At 39.2% G+C, this 19,131-nt stretch overlaps 2 protein-coding genes across 7 annotated transcripts in view; both read right to left on the bottom strand.

The window, feature by feature from the left end:
* NUP133 (nucleoporin 133) overlaps positions 1-9,988 on the bottom strand; it is a 51,376-nt gene extending 41,388 nt beyond the window's left edge. For 2 of the 5 annotated variants that reach the window (XM_008533649.2, XM_008533650.2), the window contains exons 1-6: positions 9,479-9,988; positions 7,750-7,868; positions 5,715-5,818; positions 4,029-4,136; positions 2,300-2,434; positions 1,520-1,690 (exon numbers count right to left, since the gene is read on the bottom strand). In XM_008533649.2, the coding sequence (XP_008531871.2) occupies positions 1,520-1,690; positions 2,300-2,434; positions 4,029-4,136; positions 5,715-5,818; positions 7,750-7,868; positions 9,479-9,660 (819 nt within the window). In that variant the 5' untranslated portion in view covers positions 9,661-9,988. Of the gene's footprint in view, positions 1-1,519; positions 1,691-2,299; positions 2,435-4,028; positions 4,137-5,714; positions 5,819-7,027; positions 7,122-7,749; positions 7,869-9,066; positions 9,251-9,478 lie in introns of all 5 variants that reach the window. The other 3 variants (XM_070566966.1, XM_070566951.1, XM_070566960.1) reach the window with 3 other exon arrangements.
* A 6,038-nt stretch (positions 9,989-16,026) lies between these two features.
* Positions 16,027-19,131, bottom strand: part of ABCB10 (ATP binding cassette subfamily B member 10) — a 39,945-nt gene continuing 36,840 nt past the window's right edge. For both annotated transcript variants that reach the window (XM_008533656.2, XM_070566931.1), the window contains 2 exons: positions 18,427-18,461; positions 16,027-17,937 (listed from right to left, as the gene is read on the bottom strand). In XM_008533656.2, the coding sequence (XP_008531878.2) occupies positions 17,706-17,937; positions 18,427-18,461 (267 nt within the window). In that variant the 3' untranslated portion in view covers positions 16,027-17,705. The remainder of the gene's footprint in view (positions 17,938-18,426; positions 18,462-19,131) is intronic.

The following is a 19,131-nucleotide window of genomic DNA, read 5'->3' as shown; positions in this document are numbered from 1 at the left end:
ATTCAAAGGAAGGAGTGATCTTGAAATAGACTTTGACAGCAAGGTAGGATTTCCATAGGCAGACGCATAAAGGCAGAAGGCCTGGGAAGAGCAGATTTTGAGGTAGGAAAGTTATAGGGTCTTCAGAGAAGAAGTAGTCCTGTTAAAGTGAAATGTAGATTATAACTAAAAAAGAAACAAAAATAAGGCTCAAATGAAAAATTAGAGACACACAGAAGTCTTGAATGTGAGTCTGTAAACCTAATAAGCAAGGGAGATATTACCAATGGCTTTTGAACACAAGAGCTATGTTACAGGAAAACGAATCTGGCAGGGTTGTAGTTAGTATACATGGTGTGTGTTATTTTGCCTTTTAAGTATACACTTGCTTATGAAGTATAGGTGTGTTTTTTAAGCTGAGTATATAAGATTGTTTTGAGTTAAAACCTAATTGTCCCCATTTCTCCTGTCACTGTGACTCTGGCCACTAATAGGATAGAAGGGGTCAACAGTGAGTGAAATGGCAATGAGAGCTTAGGGGAAACTTACCCACAGTGTAGATTAGGGCATAACAATGGAAGCAGAAGATGGGGATGGAAATGAGACGTGAAGTCAAACCTACAGTACCTGGTAAATAACTTATTTCCTACAGAAGGAGAGGAAGATACCAAAAATAAAATATCAAGGTTTTATACCTGGGTCACCAAAAAAAGGGGACAGTACCATTAACAGGAACAGGTCAAAAGAGAAACAAGTTTTGTAGGTTAAGTGCATAGTTAACAGGAGAGAAGAGGGAAAATGATCAATTTGTTTTTAGCAAATTTGTTAACAAATTTATTAAGTTTTAGGTTCAAAGATAATTCAAGGAAGCAGATGATAGCTACAAGAGGGAAACAGCACAGTAAAAAGAGGATATGCTTTCAATTCAAACAAGCCTGGGCACTAATCTGCCAGTGAGTAGTTCTGTAACCTTGGGCAGTTTACTTAGCCTCACTGAGGCCATTTGCTCATCTGCAAATTGGAGAGAAAGCTTTCTATATTATAGGTCATCATAATAACTACATGAGATAACAAATACGGAGCACCGAGCAGAGGGTAGATGTTCCATAAATGTTAATCCCCATCCTCCTCTCCTCACTACTGCCAAGCTGGAGGCGAAAGCCCAGCCAACAAACCTAGATTTGAGTCATCCACACAGATAGCTGGAGTCATGCAAGTGCAGAACATCTTTTTGGTTAAGTCTAGAAAGCAAAATTAGTCCCTCAACACATTTAAAATTTTACCTGACAGTTTTAATTCAAGGAATGTACTTATAAGATAATCTATGTGATTTAAGAATATTAATGTTACAGGGTATGCGAGAGGGTTAGCACGAACTCCTTTGATCATTATAATAAATATGCTTCACTGAAAGATCAAAAGTTTTATATCATGTACACTACTGTTCATACAGAGGCTATACCAACTTCATAGGAAACTTCCAACTCACTGATTTCACTAAGAAACAAGCTTGTAAAACAAAGTTATTTTAACAACTTACTATGAGATCACTACTAGGAGATAAAATTCCCAAAAGAGAAGAAACCTTCCGACCAATTCCTGAAAGCATGCCTTGCCCCTGAGGCACGATATGCTGATGAATCTTTCCTAAGCTTTCAGGTATCAGCCGAATCAGCTGGTTTCCCGAAGAGGACAAAATAAAACTTCCTCCCTGTGAACAAATATTGTGAGATTAATTAAGCATCTAACACTAAGATAAAGAAAATTAACACAAAATGCTTTTGATACAGAGAAAAATCATCTGTAGCTTAAAAGAAATCTAAAAGAATAAAAAATGGAAGTGCTTTTTATTAAAACAAATTTACTTACAAATCCATTCACTTAACATTATTAACTCTACACAGAAAAACTTTCGTTGCGGTTTTTTTTAGCTGCGTGTTTTTTTTAATTCTGATTTTTAAATTACAGCTTCACAGTATTGCAGGTTCAACAAATCAAGTATCAGATTCTACTTCGTGGGTAAATCTGCAGATTATATATTAGCAAACCATTCTTCAGTGTCGAAGAGCTAAGTTAGTCTCTTAAAATGTTTCTGAAACATAGGTTACTATCCAATATTGCTATTTTAGAGTCCTATGAAAAGGTCTTCCCTTTGTCTAACTGTTCAAATCCAAGATGCTTACATTCTTCTCTTGTCTCTTTTTGATCCCTCCCTGGACTGTATGGTCCGTATAAAACCCCACATTTTTACTCATTCAAATCCCACTTCCAAGCCAAATCACACCTTTCTAATAAACATAAAAGAACATCCATTGTATACCTGCACTGCTGTTAGAAAACTGTAAGTCTTATCACCTCCCAAATCTACAGTAGTCTCTGTGTAGCTGTCTTCACCAGCAAGGCTTGGCCAATAGCGGATGGATCCTTCTCTGGTGGCAACCATGACAGCAACAGCCTGGAAAAAAATCATAACACTCAGCAATCACAAGAAAAGAAAGACCCAAAAACTGGGAGTCTAATGACAATGATATAAAGAAACTGGGGCAATTTACTATTTAACAAAAATCAGAAATAAAAATGCCTTTTTTATATTTGAAAGATTATCATACAGTAAAATTGACTTTTGTGGTACAGTTCTATAAATTTTAACACATGTATAGTATTCATGTAACTATCACCACAGTAAGGATACAGAACAATTCCAGTGGCCCCCAAAACTCCCTAATGCCATCCCTTTACAGCCATACCCTTCCCCCACCCTAACTCCTGGCAACCACTTCTTCTATCACTATAGTTTTGACTTTCCAAGAATGTCAAATGAAATCATATAGCATGTAACCTTTGACACTGGCTTATCTCACTTAGCATAATGACTCTCAGATTCATCCAGGTTGCTCCATGTATCAGGAATTCATTCCTTTTTACTGCTGAGTAGTGTTCCATTCTATGGATGAACCAGTTTGTTTACCCAATCACTTGATAAAGGATGTTTGGGTTGTTTCTACTGTCAGCTATCACAAATAAAGCTGCTATGATATTCATGTACTGTTTTTTGCACGAACATAAATTTTAATTTCTCTAAGGTAAATAGCCAGGAATGGAATAGTTGGGTGATATGGTAAGTATATTTTAACTTTCTAAGAAAGTGAAAATCAAGCAGCTATACCATTTTGCATTCCCATCAGCAATGTATGCTCCACATCCTTGCTAGCACTTGGTAGTGTCAGTGCTTTTTATTTTAGCCATTGTAATAGGTGTGTAGTGGTATCTCACTGTTGTTTTAATTTGCATTTCCCTGATGGCTAATGATGTGAACATCTCTTCATGTGTTTATTTGACATCCTTATATACTCCCTGGTAAAGTGTCTGTTCAAGTCCTACGCTTTGCTTTTGAATTGGGTTGGGTGTTTTCTTATTAAGCTTTGAGAGTTCTTTTTATGCTCTGGATACAAGTCCTTTGTTGGATATACGATTTACAAATATTTTCTCCAGTCTGTGGCTTGTCTCTTCATTTTCCAGTGTCTTTAGCAAAGCTAAGTTTTTAATTTTAATGAAATCCAATTTATCCATTTTTTTCTTTTATGAATCACGCCTTCAGTGATTTCCAAGAACGCTCTGCCTATCCCCAGGTCATGATGATTTTCTCCTGTTTTCTTCTAAAAGCTTTATAGTTTTATGTTTTACATTTAGATCTATGATCCACTTTGAGTTAATCTTTGTATAATGTATGAAGTTTAGGGGGAAATTTATTTTTTTTTTTTTGCATGAGGATGACCAATGGTTCCAAAACCATTTACTGAAAAGACTATTCGTACTCTACTGAATTGCTTTTGCACCTCTGTCAGATCAAAGGGCCACCTTTGTGTGGGTCTCTATCTGTGCTCTTTACTCAGTTCCACTGCCCTATGTGTCCAGCTCTTTGCAATACCACAGTGTCTTGATTCCTATAGCTTTATAGATCTATCTCAGAATTTGGTTGATGATTCCTCCAACTTTAGAACTCCCTTATTTAAAAAAATATGTATTTCAATAAGCTTTAAGTCACCTACCTGAGTAGAAGGTGCTTCACCTGAAGCAGCAGAGTAAGAGAGAGCCACCAAGTCAGCACTCCAGTGGAAATCACTAGGTGGTAGCTGAAGTTCTTTGCAAACAGATAACTACAGAGCAAACCAAACAAACAATCTTTCACATCAAATTTTTCTTTTTCTGTGAGGAAGATTGGCCCTAAGCTAACACCTGTTGCAAATCTTCCTCTTTTTGCTTGAGGAAGAGTGGCCCTGAGCTAAGATCTGTGCCCATCTTCCTCTATTTTGTATGTGGGTTGGTGCCACAGCATGGCTTGATGAGTGGTATAGGTCCAGGCCCAGGATCCAAACCCATGAACCCAGGCCACTGAAGCAGAGCACACTGAACTTAACCACTATGCCACCAGACCAGTCCCCTCAAATCCAATTTTTGAATATGCATCTAACTTCACTATTTCCTTTATCTGTGTATTTTAAATTCTGATTCACTGCTGGAAATTCCATTCTATAAACATTCTTTCTTCTCATATCTTTTTGATCATGTTTTCATCATGGATTTCAGTAATTTTAAAACAAAACATTTTAAGAGATACAGAATCAGGAAAACTTAAGAGCTAGACCAGACCCTGAATATCAACTTGTCCAATCTCTTCCCAGACTAAGACAAGTGTGTAGGCTTCCTAAGGAATTTTCCCATTCTAGTCTTGACTTTTTTTGTGTGTGTGAGGAAGATTGTTCCTGAGCTAACATCTGTGCCAATCTTCCTCTATGTTGTATGTGGGATGCCGCCACAGCATGGCTTGACGCAGTGTGTAGGTCTGCTCCTGGGATCCAAACCTGCAAACCCCAGGCTACAGAATCAGAGCATGCAAACTTAACCACTATGCCACCAGGCTGGCCCCAGTCTTGACTTTTTATTTGATATTCAAAATCTGCATGACTATAGAGTAATTATACCAAGTTGCCTAGAAAAATATTTCTTAGACTCAGTCGAATATCAGGCTCCCTCTGCTAATTCACGATGCCCCCAGGACTTCTCCCTCACCTATGCTCCTAACCACAAGTATATTATAGGCAGTAGCAGTACAGAAGTACAGCAGTACAGAAGCCAGTAGACATGAGGAGCTTATGTAAGCAGGAGTCCCAGGTTCCAATGGAACAATGGCCGAGTGAGTAGTGAGTGGTGCAAGAGAGTGTGCCTGATCTGGAACAGACAGAGAGAGGTTGCTGAGGATAAGTTACTAGACATCCCTGTGTGAGATACTGACAACTGAAAATTAAACTAGCAATTGTAAAAATTCTTATTATTTTTTCCCAATTTATTTTTTCCCAGTAGATTCAGTGAAACACAGTCCTATTTTCTTAGAAATAAACTTAGTTCATCAGCTTACATGGATGGCATTTAGTCTTAGACTTCATTAGGCCATCTGATTAGGATGACATTCATCAAAAATTTTAATGTCTCTAATTTTATTAAATATAAATAACATGGATCTGGTTTAAGATTATTAAAAAGGTGAAAACTTTTTCCCAATACACAAATATGCATGCATGCTCAGTAGGTCGTATCACTATGAAAATGCAAATCCCTGATGCTGAAGTAGATTCAGATTACTATCCTCCAACAGCTCTAAAAATTTAGGGTAAAAATTAAGAGACAATTGGTAACCCTCTCCTCTATCTCCTTCCAGCTCTCTGAAGAGCCATTACCTTAGTAATAGGTGACAGAGCAATCTTCCAAATAATGAGTTTCTCTTTGCAGACCAGACAAGCCCATCCACCTTCATCTATGTGGACAGTCAGCTGATCATCAACTAAAGAAGAAAAGGAGATGCATAATTATTCTCAAAGAACAAATAAGAAAAACTTAAAAAAATTTCCTCATACCAAAATCATCTTTATTGCCACATTCTTCACCAAAAAATGTAATCACCACACACAAAAAAGATTACTACACAGCAAAAAATACTCTTGAATAATTCAAGATTTATTAATATCCAAAACAAGAGATCTATTTAACTTTGATAAACACTTTTAGAAACATATCTAAAGGGAAAAAAGTATATTTTGGGCTTAAGTTTACTATTTCTCAATTTTTGTTATAAAAAGATCTTACTTTCTATAATGTTTAGTAATATTCATAATTTTATTTTGATAAAGCAACACAAACAATAAACCCTCATTAAATATATAAAACATTTCAAGGAAAAATCATGTTCTTTCAAAACAACATGGTTTTCAAATAAGAGCTCTTTGAAAGTATGAAAAATTACTTCATTTTATGGAGACATAAATGGTTGCATTCCATATTAGGTGACAAAACTAAATTAGTATATTGCTGTCATAAGCACTAGTGGTAAACCTCTATAATGTGTTAACGGTCCAGGAAATTTAATTAATTTGAGCGTTGCTCTTTGCTTAAAGGCAGGGTAGAGGGGCGAAAAAAAGGCATGAGTAATATACAAACTAAAACATCAAATCATTCCTAGGCTAAGTGTGGGCTTCTTGATGAACTGAAATATCCATGCAGTATTTCCTTTTCCTGAAGGCACTGCAGCAGGTCCAAACCCTCTACTGGTAAGCCCTCGAGGACACACAGCACCTGCTAGGTTTCCATGTGGCAGAGTTCTTCAAGTTTACGCACCTCTTCAGTCCACACATCCTGATTTCTAGGGGCTCTCTCCTCTGAGGCTGTGTACTATTTGTTATTAACATAAAAGGTTTAAATGCAATTTAAGCTGAAATTTTTAGAGGGAAAAAATCTATATATAATATATATTATATAAATTTAAAACAGGAACATGCATGACAGAGATTAGCGAAATTTAGTTGTCTGAAAACAAGTGTCCCTGAAACTCCCAAGGACTTACAGGCAAGATGGACAAGTTCAAGTTGATGAAAAATAAGCCTTCTTCTAGAATGCAATACTTTAAACTTTTTTGACTGTCATTCACAGCATGAAATACACTTTACATCATGATGCATTCATACAATTTAAACAAAACAAACAAAAGTTACTTAACATTATGATATGAGATCCATTCTGACATTTTTGCATTCTATTTCACTTTTTTTCCAATGCTGGTTATGAACCACTAAACTGACTTCAGTTACTATCTGCAATTTGAAAAACATTGTTACAGAAAAATCACAAAGATCTAGAATTGAATCCTTAATAAAAATGATTTAGGGAGATCACTGAGGATGCTCTGAACTTTGCTCTTCGTCACCCAACCCCTCATCCTTAATGTCACTTTTATGAAGCTTCTGCTGACTGTATCTTCCAAATTTCCACTCTAATTCTCTGCCAACAGAATCTTCTAAAGGTACACCACGTAGATAACAGCATTAATTTGTGCATACAGTCCCTGGGATACTACACAGGATTCAGAAATGGAGCTAAGACTTGATTTTACTGCATTATTAAACCAAATAATGTGAGGCACTAATTTTTTGGGTTTTTTTAAAAGCTAAATTTCATATATTCAATTAACTTTTTAAATTGGACTGAGTTTTGCATATGCAGTACTTACAACTATTAAAGATTTAATTTAACTGTGCTAGAATGAACTCATTTTGCTTCTCAAATTTATTAAATTTCTCCATTATGGTGAAAAACCAAATAGGTTACCTTTCTCCCCATTTAGGTGAAGGTATGCCACAGAAAGCACAAGTTTTAATCTCCAGGCTAGACTTAGGCTTTATTTTGAACTGCTAACTGAGGCAAATGGAAAAGGATACCCACCGTCAGCCAATGTTAGGGCTTCCATGATTTTAACAGGAAGTGAAGATCCAAACGTTTTTACATCATAGTTTACACACTCAGTTACAGAGTGGTGTGGGAATATTCGTGTAGGTGTTCCTCTAAAGAGAAGAGATCATATTACTTCACTCATAACTTAAAATTTTCCATTATCCTAATTTTTATGTATACATATTTCACAATAAAGAGATCTTTGATAAACAAGAAGAAAGGTGAGTTGTAACAGTGAAAAAAAACTCTGGCTCACATATATTGTGTAAGTAAATGTATTTTTCATCTTCCTCTTTTTTTTCCCTCCCCAAAACCCCAGTCCTTCTAGTTCTTCTATGTGAGCCACTGCCACAGTATAGTGTGGTTCTGCCAAGGGGAACTGAACCCAGGCCATGAAAGCGGTAAAAGCGCCGAATTTTAACCACCAGGCCATCAGGGCTGGCTCAGGTTAGATTACTTTTAAGCTGCCATCAGCTCTAGATTATAAGACTGTACCAGATCTGTATAATCAAGCAAGAAATTAAACAGGGTCATGAGTATCTGCTGTTACCTGGTCTTCAACAGCAGATAAAGCAGTAGAGATTATATTTCCTTCTCACCTTCATCTTAACATTCAGAAAAGTACCGTAAAGTTACCAGTATAAAAGTTATTTTATCTCTCATCATGAGGATTAAATGATAAGATGCACATAGAGAGTGGTATGGAGCTTTGTTTCCTGACAGAGTATTATAACAAAGGGTTTTCTTTAAATCATCACCAGAAGGTAAAAAGAGGTTAAAAAAAAAACCATTAAAGTATGACTTTTATTCTGTCTTTTCTCAAAGGAGTAGAAAACATTGACAAGATGAATACTTTGAAGAGCACTTTTCAAAATGCAAAAGGATAGTGTATTCTTTAAAAATCATTTCTCCTTTAAAGTATTATAGAATTTTATACATAAATTTTAACTAAGTTCAAGACCCAATATTACCGTTCTCATGCAGGGAAAAATTCATTTTTGATCTATGAATTCAGAGGAAACTACTCAGAAACTATAACTTTCTTCTAAAGTTCCAGATTACTTATGAAAGGGAGGATGTGGACCATGATTCTACTTGTGATGTGGACTGCTGAGCCACGTTTTTATTTGGTAACAAAACTATTCTTATCTCACTGCTTATGGAAAGCCTTTTCCCTATTAATTTAGCTACAAAGTTAACTTTTGTAGCTAAAAGCCCTTTATAATTACCAATTAGGAGATATCAATGGCAGTTAGTATGTTAGATATTATACAATGATTTTCCAGGGATGGAGGTCCTCAGTCTCACCATTACTTTATGTCTGCGTCGTGGGATTTCATATTGACTCCTTTGGCCTTAGTCAAGCAGGCCCAGGTCAGATATTATCGCCATTTCACTGATGAAGAGCATCATGAGTGACTTACATCAGATCACAGGGGTAGTATGAAGGAGGCAGGTAACCACTGATTCAAATCCAGTTTGTTCTTCACCTCTACACAAAGGTAATTCCATAAAAAGTGCAAAGCGAAGACTCAATTGATGAATTAGTCAAAATGAAGCTGAAATAATCTGCAAGGGTGGCGAAGGCCTATTTTCCAATATTTTGACATTGCCCCCAGCCGCCCCCGGTCCCGAGGGCTTCGGGAGTCACTACCATATTAGGTCCGCCGAGGCCTAAGAGCCTGTGAATCGCCGGACCCAACCGGGGACAATCACTTACCGAGAGCTCAGCGAGCTCCGCCGGCCGACCGGCGAGAAAAGCACCGGGGAGCTGACTGCAGACCCCATGGCCAGACCCTTCCTGCTCGTCGCCCGGGGCGTGGAGCTCGGCCCTACTCCGCCCAGCGGGCCTCTTCGTGCCCCGGGCCCCGGGGTCCGCGGAGAGGAGACGGCCGGGAACATGATGGCAGGGAAAGCGACAGGGAGCGTGCGGGCTCCAGCCGTAGGGCCGAAGGGAGGTCTGCGCGCCCAGCTTGAACACCCCGGGGCGGGAGGCCGCGAGGCGAATACGCCAAAGAACCGCGCCGAGCCACGGGGCGTGGTCTGGGCGACCAGAGGATGAGGGTGGAAGGGCGCGCGGTGATTACGTCAAAGCGCAGCGCCCAGCCGTGGGGCGAGGGCGAAGAGGCAGTAAGCTAAGCGGGTGAAGGGGCTGTCGGGGGACTTCCGGCCCGGAGCGGCGGGAGTCAGGATTTTCCAGCGAAGTGGAACTGGAGGGACGGGTGCCCTTACGCTCGCCGGTGGGTGGGCCTGGCCCTCCGTCAGTTTGAACTCTGACGAAGCCTGTCTGCACGCTGGTCTCTCCTGAGCCTCTGGGAAATGAAAAGTGTTCTTTCCCTGGTCCAATCTGAGAAGGGAGAAAAACTGGAAAGCTAACACTGGTTTCACAGGCAGTGTTACTTTTGTTCTTCTCTAGATTTGTCGTTTTCCCATTCAACTCTGCGATCTCACCCATGCCAGTGACCAGAAATCTCTAACCCAGATCCCGCTCAAAACCCCCAGGTCCCTATCGGCAGGGTGTCCTGCACACTCCCCACGATCCACTGGTTAAAAGCTGATTTCATGGTTCCCGTTAGGCCTGCTACTTCTGGTAAACTGGCCAATTGCCCAAGGCAAAAAGAGGAGCTCTATCCTAGTCATTGCTCACACTTACCTCCACTGTAGCACGCCGGGACCTGTGGCTCCTGAGGACCTCCAGTAGATCTCACATTGGCACTGCCTCTGCCCTGGTACAGGTACTCACCTTTTCCCTCTTTTCTTAGCCTTTAGCCTCTCTTTTTGTCTCCTTGCCTCTGACTAATCACTTCACTGGGTCTTCCACACTGCCAACATAATGAACAAAGGCAAACCCAAAGCTGCTCTTGGGCTTGTAAATGCTCTGGTTGACCATTGCCCATAGGTAATTTCCTAAGCCCCTCTGCAAGGTCCTTTGTGACTTAATTCTGACTGGCTTTCCTGTCCTTACTCTACTTCCACCACTTCTTACTTGCACTCCACATTCCAAGAATAAACCTGTAACCCTCTCCAATGCCTTTCCACATGGTTCTTTTCTCCTGGAACACCCTCCCTCTCCTGTTGCCTAACAAGCATCTACCTCATGTATCAAGCCTTACTTCAGTGCTGCCTTCTAAGTGAGGCCTTCCACAGGATTAGGTGTCCCTTATCCTTTGTCCCCTGTGCTCCTGTGTGTAGGCTATTTATAATATTTTTACCCTGCATAATAGTTGTTTTCATAACTCTTTCTCACATAGCTCCTTTTAAAGGTCTTAACGGCAGGCACAGTGGCTGTTACCTTTGTGCACACCATAACAGGTTCATTAGACTTTCATTAAGTATCTGTCGAAATAAGAGAATGGCTAAGTAAACACTAGCATATCCAGATGTGGGAGACCAGAATGTGGGTATCAGTTGTCGACATTTCCCCGGGGAAGCCATTCTTTTGTGCACATGAATAGCGTCTGGGCAGTCATCTCACCAAGGTTATACAGATGAGCTGCTTTGCTCCTTCTCCCACCTAGGTTTATAACAACTTTGCAGCTTGTCTTTGAGTCTTATAGCCAGCGCATTTCCTCCTTGTTTCATTCTTACTTGGGTGGAGGGGGGTGAGATGAGAAATGGAGAGTAGTTGTGTCTGAGAGGGTATTGGTGGGCTAAATTTGTTCTTGGGCTTTGTTGCACTGGCTAGTGATTTGCCCACCATCCAGTTATAAAAGCTGCTGTTTGCAGGAGCTGGAATGACTATTGAAGGATGGTGAGTAGACTGCACTATGAATCATTCATTCATTATGGATTTATCCAGTACCTACCATGTGCCAGGCTGTGTGATAAGTGCTAAGGTTTATAAATGTAAACAAAGCAGACATGGGCCCTACCCTCATAGAGGTCACAGACCAATGAGAAAGACAGATACTGAACAAATGAACACAAATAAGTATAAAACTACAAATTGAGATGTGTACTGTGAAAGACAAAAGCAGGGTATATGATGGAGAATAACTGTGGGTTCTTAATTTGGAGGAAGATCTATGAAGGCCTCTGGGAGAAAAGGACATTTAAACTGAGACAGGAAGCATGAGCAGCAGTCATCCAGGCAAAGCATAGGAGGAAGAGTGTTTTAAGCAGAGGATCCTCAGGCAAAGGTCCTGAAGCAGCAAAGATTTTGATGGATTCCAGGGACTTTACAAACAAACAAACCGCAAATGACTAAAAGTAGAGGAAATTAGGAAAAGAGGGGACTTGAAGGGACTTGGTAGGCTCTATAAAACAAGATCCTAGAGGAAACAGCACCCTCAAGCTGGGTAGTTAAAGAGAGTTTAATAAAGGAATATTAGGGATAGTGTAGAGCCCTGAGGCTCCTAACAACAAATGAGTCAAGAAAGGAAGGGGTCACCAGAATCTGAGATAAAGGGCCACCTGCCAGATCCATGGCCTTGGGTTAGGAGATGCAGCCAACTCATGGCATCCCAGGAGGAAGGGGACTGAGGATGTAAGTATCACAACCTCACTCCTCCCTGCCTCCAGCCACCTCTGGAGACCAGAGTGCGAGGGAGGAGGCCACTAGTGCAGTCCATGGCGGGCAGCCTCCTGGGATATATAGTGGAGAAGCTGTCAAGTGGAGCAGAAGATATTCAGGACATACACCTTGGGGCAGTATAAGTGCTTCTTTACCACTCCCCAGAATTCTACCTTTTCCTAGTAGCTGCACATCCTTATTTATCTTTTTACCTTATTTTACCTAGTGTAGTCACTTACACTAGAAACCTAGAAGAAAGGATAGTGTGGTGCAATGGATATCAAACTTAAGGTTGCATCAGCATTATCTGGAGGCCTTGGGATAAACTGGATTGCTGAGCCCCACCCTCAGAGTGTCTGACTTGGTTGGTCTGGGCTGAGGCTTGAGAATTTGCATTTCTAACATTTGTATTTCCCAGGTGTGGCTGATGCTGCTGTCTGGGGACATTTTGAGAACCAACCACTGGTCTAGTAATTGACAGAGTGTATAGACTGGAATTAAATGGGACTTTCTTCAAATCACCTGTTAAATTACGAATAGTATCCACTTGTGAGAATTAGGTAATATAGATATGACTACATTTGTGGATGTCAAAAAACACAAACATAGTAGAAAGGCAAACAAGCTGAAGAAAAAAATATTTTTAATAAAATAGTACTCTTTAAAAAGATCAAGAGAAACAAGCTACTCCAATAGAAAAAATGGAAATGTATGAAGGGCATGAACTAGCACTAGATCAAAGACTACACATGACCAGGGCCCAGCCAGGTGGCTGAGTGGTTAAAGTTCCACGTGCTCTGCTTCCACAGCACGGGTTTGAGGGTTCAGATCCCAGGTATGGACCTACTCCACTCACCAGCCACACTGTGGAGGTATACTGCATACAAAAAAATAGAGGAAGATTGGCACAAATGTTAGCTCAGGACCAATATTCCTCAAGGGAAAAAGAGAGGAGGGGCCGGCCCCATGGCGCAGCGGTTAAGTTCACATGGTCTGCTTCAACAGCCCAGGGTTCACTGGTTCGGATCCTGGGTGTGGACACGGCACCCCTTGACAAGCCATGCTGTGGTAGGCATTCCACATATAAAGTAGAGGAAGATGGGCACAGATGTTAGCTCAGGGCCAGGCTTCCTCAGCAAAAAGAGGAGGACTGGTGGCAGTTAGCTCAGGGCTAATCTTCCTGAAAAAAAAAAAAACAGGAGGATTGGCAATGGATGTTAGCTCAGGGTGAATCTTCCTCACCAAAAAAACCAAAAAAATGTTGGTTAAAAAGTGGTATATCCAATATAAGTCCATTTTTGTTTTATCAAAAAGAAAAATACCTCACAAGTATAGACCTATGTGTATGTGTGAGATGCTCAACTTGTAGATGCCTCCCTCTGTACAACATTCCTAAAATACAGCCTTTTCAATTAAGACCAGACTTTGATTTACATGGGGCTAATCACTGCAATTGACAATAGGAAAGTAGCTAGAATTATTTCCTGCAGATGTGGTAGAACTGTTAGAATTCCATTCTCAGCAACACAGTCATTACAGTATTACTAAAGTGGGTAGGCAAGGGAACAATGAAGAACTCAGCATGGAAACTACCCATGCCCAATCACTTTCAAGGCATTCATCTAATTCTCATCTAACGGCAATGGAATGTTTTGAGGTAACTCTCAATTTCAGCGTAGTTTAAAAGCCCTTCAAGAGGCTGGCCCCGTGGCCGAGCGGTTAGGTTCGCGCGCTCCGCTGCAGGCGGCCCAGTGTTTCGTTAGTTCAAATCCTGGGCGCGGACACAGCACTGCTCATCTAGACCACGCTGAGGCAGCGTCCCACATGCCACAACGAAGAATACACAACTATGTACCGGGGGGTCATTTGGGGAGAAAAAGGAAAAAATAAAATCTTTAAAAAAAAAAAAAAAAAAGCCCTTCAAGCACTGAAGGACGCGTATTGTTTTCACTAGTTCTGGGATCTGCAGACTGTTTCAGTTAAGGGCCAGAGGGTAAGAATCTCCAGCTTGCGCGCTGTACAGGCTCTGCTGCACTTGCTCATGAGTGAGCGTCGCTGTGTTCCAATAAAACTCTATTTATGGACACTGAAATTGGAATTTCATATAACTTTCATGTGTTATGAAATATTTAACTTTTTTTAACCACTTAAAACAGTAAAAACCATCTCCTCAGCTTTCAGGCCATAGAAAACAGACCGCCGGTGCAGTTCACTGACCCCTGCCCTAGCTTCATGAGGGAGGCACAGCCAGCACCAAACACAGGACCTAACAAAATAGAAGATGCTCAGTAAATGTTTATGGAATCAGTTGAATGAATGGAGATTGCCAGGAAAACTCGACTATGCCTCAGATGTAAAAAAACATGTAGAAAAACACCCCCAAAGGAACATTTACAATGTAGTTTTCATGTACTTCTTTCATTAAGGTACTTAATGTCCTGTAACATTTCTATTTATTTTCATTTATTTTCTAACAGCTTTGGCAATTTTTTTTTTAAGAGTGGCACCTGTACTAACATCTGTTGCCAATTTTTTTTTTTCCCCTTCTTCTTCTCCCCAAAGCCCCCCAGTACATAGTTGTAGATTCTAGTTGTGAGTGCCTCTGGTTGTGCTGTGTGGGATGCCACCTCAGCATGGCCTGCTGAGCGGTGCCATGTCTGCGCCTGGGATCCGAACCTGCGAAACCCTGGGCCACCAAAGCAGAGCACACGAACTTAACCGCTTGACCACGGGGATGGCCCCCACGCTTTGGCATTGTTATGGAATACAGTGGATTTCCCAAAATGCAGCCCCACTTTATAAAACTGCACTTAGAAGAGTTTGGCTTGTAATGGTTTAACTTGGGATTATTTCCTGGGAACTAGTCAGGTCCAAGGTCAGGAGACCTTGCACATGGAGATGAGCCTGGGCAGGTGGACAACAAAATGCTAAGCTCATAATGTGAAATTTTATCTTCACATGTAGATTTCAGGTGATTTAAATTTTCCTTTGTGCTTATTTTCTAAATCGCTTACATGAGCATACATATCCTTCAATGGCTCTCCACGCATGTAGGATGAAAACTCCGACTTTCAGCATGGCTCAGAAGGCCCCCTCGTCCAGCCCCTGGCTGTTTCTCTAATATCTTCTGGTATACAGCATGAGTGTTGAATTAACTTACAACTTCCCCATGCTGCTTTCCTCATCTGTGAAATGGGGATAGGAATTTGTTTAAATTATAGGATTGCCAAAGTATCAAACGTGGCAACACATGGAAACACTCTGGAAACAAAAAAGTGGTAGCAAACACAGTGTTATTAACACCACCTCTGTGATATTTAGCTATTTTCTTGTAGTTAATTTGTATCTGCCTTACCTTTCTTTCTAAACTAGAAGCTCCTTGATGGCAGATACTGCGCCTGACTCATCTGTCATCAACTCCACAGCACAGTTCCTTGTCCATGGTGGGGCAGGGGATACTTATTTACTGAACTGAAGCAACTAAATGCAATGTTTATCAATAACAAACAAATAAGAGCATTAACACTCTTAGATAAGGAGGAAAGACACGGAACTTATAATTACTACTTACTTTTCTATATTTGTAATGATGTTATATTTGTATAATATATATATAATATAATATATATATAATAATGTAATATTTGTATAATGTTATATTTGTAATGTTTTTCTTTATTCCTGAGTCTCTATAGCCAAATTCTAGTAAGAAACTGAATGTAGTAAAAAGTTTTACCAGCAGTGACAGACACAGATGAAGTTAATTATAAATTTTAATCCATGATATAAAATATTACCTAAAGACACAACTGAACATCTTGTATTAGAAAATAAAACATAATGATCAAATCCAATTTTGTAAATGCTTCTATGGCACAAAGAGATTTCCCCCAGATCCAACCTTGTAATTGTGTTTTGCCTGCTTTCTGAGAACCACACCATAATAGCAAACTGTATAAAGAATACAAGTAAAGCTTGTTAAAATGATTGTCATTGATGTACTGTTTACAATTCAAAGAACAATGAGTTCATTCATTCACTGAATTCATTCTGTTCATTAATAAGTGCCCATACGTAGAATGAAATATTCCATGCTTATCATGGAATAGTGGTTTCTTTTTCCAGTACAATCAGGGAACTAATGAAGACTTAGTACATGAGAAATCTTCCATTTTCATTACATCAACATGGTTACCTCTTAGGCTCTGGCATCATCAATGTAGAAAAAGCATTTTTTCTTGAGGCAACAGTAAGTTACCAGCACAAATGAAATATGGCAAATCCAATGGTTGTCAGCATTACTTTAGGAATTTTAAGACATTTAGGTGAATAAAACTATAACCATAAATAAAAGAAAAAGTGTTATTGTCCTCTTTTCAGAAGAGTGACAAGTTCTTAAGGTTTCTTGATATTCTGTAGAATAGCAAGAACTTCTAAACTTTCTTCAAATGTTTTAAGGTTGAAAATTACAGTTATACTATTTGGATTTTAGCTTCACTGAATGAAATTTCAGAAGTATTTACCTGATAAAAAGCTACAAAATTTGGCTAAGAATTATAAATTTTTAAAGATAATTTTCAAAGTACATGCCTTTAGATAACTTAAATGTAAAATTCATTTTTCCACCATTTTTTGATAATACTTAGCATTTCATGCTTCGCTTCCCAAAGTATTCATAGAAACAAATAGGTGAATAATGAAAATAGTGGTTTTCCTATTCAAAAGATGGGGCTTCTTCCCTTTTTAAAACTCATCAATCTCTCATGTGCCAAAATGTTGAAAATTGCACACTTTCAGATACAGTCTCATCTCAGAGGAACACCTTCCTAAACTTTCACACCTTTGAAGACACAGGAGATGGGGAATATAAATGCCCCCTTCTGGCCACGTCACGTTAACTATTTCTGTTCACATACTAGTGAGGTTTGCCTCATGAGATTAGCAGGATGAAAAAAAAAGTCAAGTTTTCCTCTTCTGGTACACTGGCTAGTAAAACCAGACCCAAGTAGGTAGAATACTACCAAGAGAATTACACAGTGATTGGCAAACTGGCCTAAAATAATTAGGCTTTTTATTTATAATTCCCTTTTAAAAGTTGTCATTTGACAATAGCTTTAGTCTATAACAGCAGGTAAAAAGAAAATGAGGTTCCATGCTATATTAATTAAAATGTGCCAAGATAAAAGAAAGTACAAAACCTGAAAATCACTTCAGTGCTGTAGACATTTAGAAAGTTACAATTATTAAAATTCTGAATAAAAAGGTCTTGAGAACAGGTACATCTCAAAACAATATTTTACACACTTTGTAAAAAACAGGCATATTTCAAATAACTTGTATGATTTACAGATTTCATACTGTCTCTAAGGTTTTTTTCCCGCAATGCTGTTTCGCTTTAAAGTCTTTCATATTCCGTTTACCAGGACTTGCTTCTTTATGCTAAAATAAAACTTTGTTTGTTCATTAATTTTCTGTATATTCCATCAGGTTTTGAAAGCAGTTCTTCATGTTTCCCACATTCAGTAATTTTTCCTTGGTCAAGAACAGCCACCATATTAGCATTCTTGATGGTAGACAAACGATGGGCAATAATTAACACTGTTCTTCCTTCCATTAGTCGATCTAGAGCTTCTTGTACAAGGTACTCATTTTCAGCATCCAGTGCACTTAAACAGGAAAACCCATGTGAGAAAGCAAAGATGTCAATGCCATGCATACTGTATACTCATGTATTTCCTGTTACACATACAGTAGCCCTTCAGTCACAGTGAACTTTTACGTGATCAAAATCACAACATCTTGTGTCTACTATATACATTTTATATTATAAAGATACTATAAAAAAGAAGCACAGGACCCTTGATTTCCAAAGAACTACCGACACGTAAGTAGAACAGCATTCTGCACAGCTGCTGATTAGAGTGATTAAGGAGTCATCATAAATATGTCTGGATTGGAACTAGGACCCTCAACTCATGACTCAGCCCATCCGCTGCCTCCTAGATGTCATTATTAATTCAGACTCGGTCACTTTAGAGTGTAAGGGTGAAAAAGGTATTTTTCAGCTGTATCACTTTGAAGTATAGAATAATACGTTTTCGGTAAAGGAAGAATTTGGTTTAATACAATTACACATAGTATTAAGATATCCTCACCTGGTTGCTTCATCTAGTAGAAGAATTTTGGGATTCTGAGGAAGGAAAAACATTAAAAATAAAACATAATTTTATTAGAAAAACACAAACTCTCAGTAATAAGAAGAAATGAAGTACTGATACATGATACAACATGATGAACCTTGAAAACATTCTGATAAGTGAGAGAAGCCAGACACAAAATGCCACATATTGTGTGCCTCTATTTATATATGTTCAGAATAGGCACATCTATAGAGACAGAGGGTAGATTAGTGGGGCTGGAGTCAATGGGCAAATAAGGAAGGGTGTGTGCATGACTGCTAAAGGGTATACGGTCTCTTTTTGGGGTGATGAAAATGTTCTAAAATTGATTATGGTGATGGATGCCCAACTCTGAACACACTAAAACGCACTGAATTGTACACTTTAAGTCAGTGAATTATATAGTATGTGAATTATATCACAATAAAGCTGCTATAAAAGAAGAAAAAAAACTCGTAAGTGTCTGAGATAAGCACATAAATGGAAGAGTTAGAGATGATTTTAAACCATTATCACAGTAATCACTGAACTGGATATTGCTTATAGTAGTTTTATCCTGATGGCCAATCAACTAACAGTGTGAGGTGGGGATCTAAAGTGAGTGAGAGAGAGTCTAGACTCTCAAGGTCCTGCTTATAGTTTATTTAGGAGTATCACTTAAAACTGAGAAAAAATGAGAGT

Source organism: Equus przewalskii, chromosome 1, assembly GCF_037783145.1.
Source record: "Equus przewalskii isolate Varuska chromosome 1, EquPr2, whole genome shotgun sequence".
Taxonomy (NCBI): Eukaryota; Metazoa; Chordata; class Mammalia; order Perissodactyla; family Equidae; genus Equus; species Equus przewalskii.
Note: the sequence above shows the minus strand (reverse complement) of the source record. Positions and strands in the feature narration are given on the sequence as shown.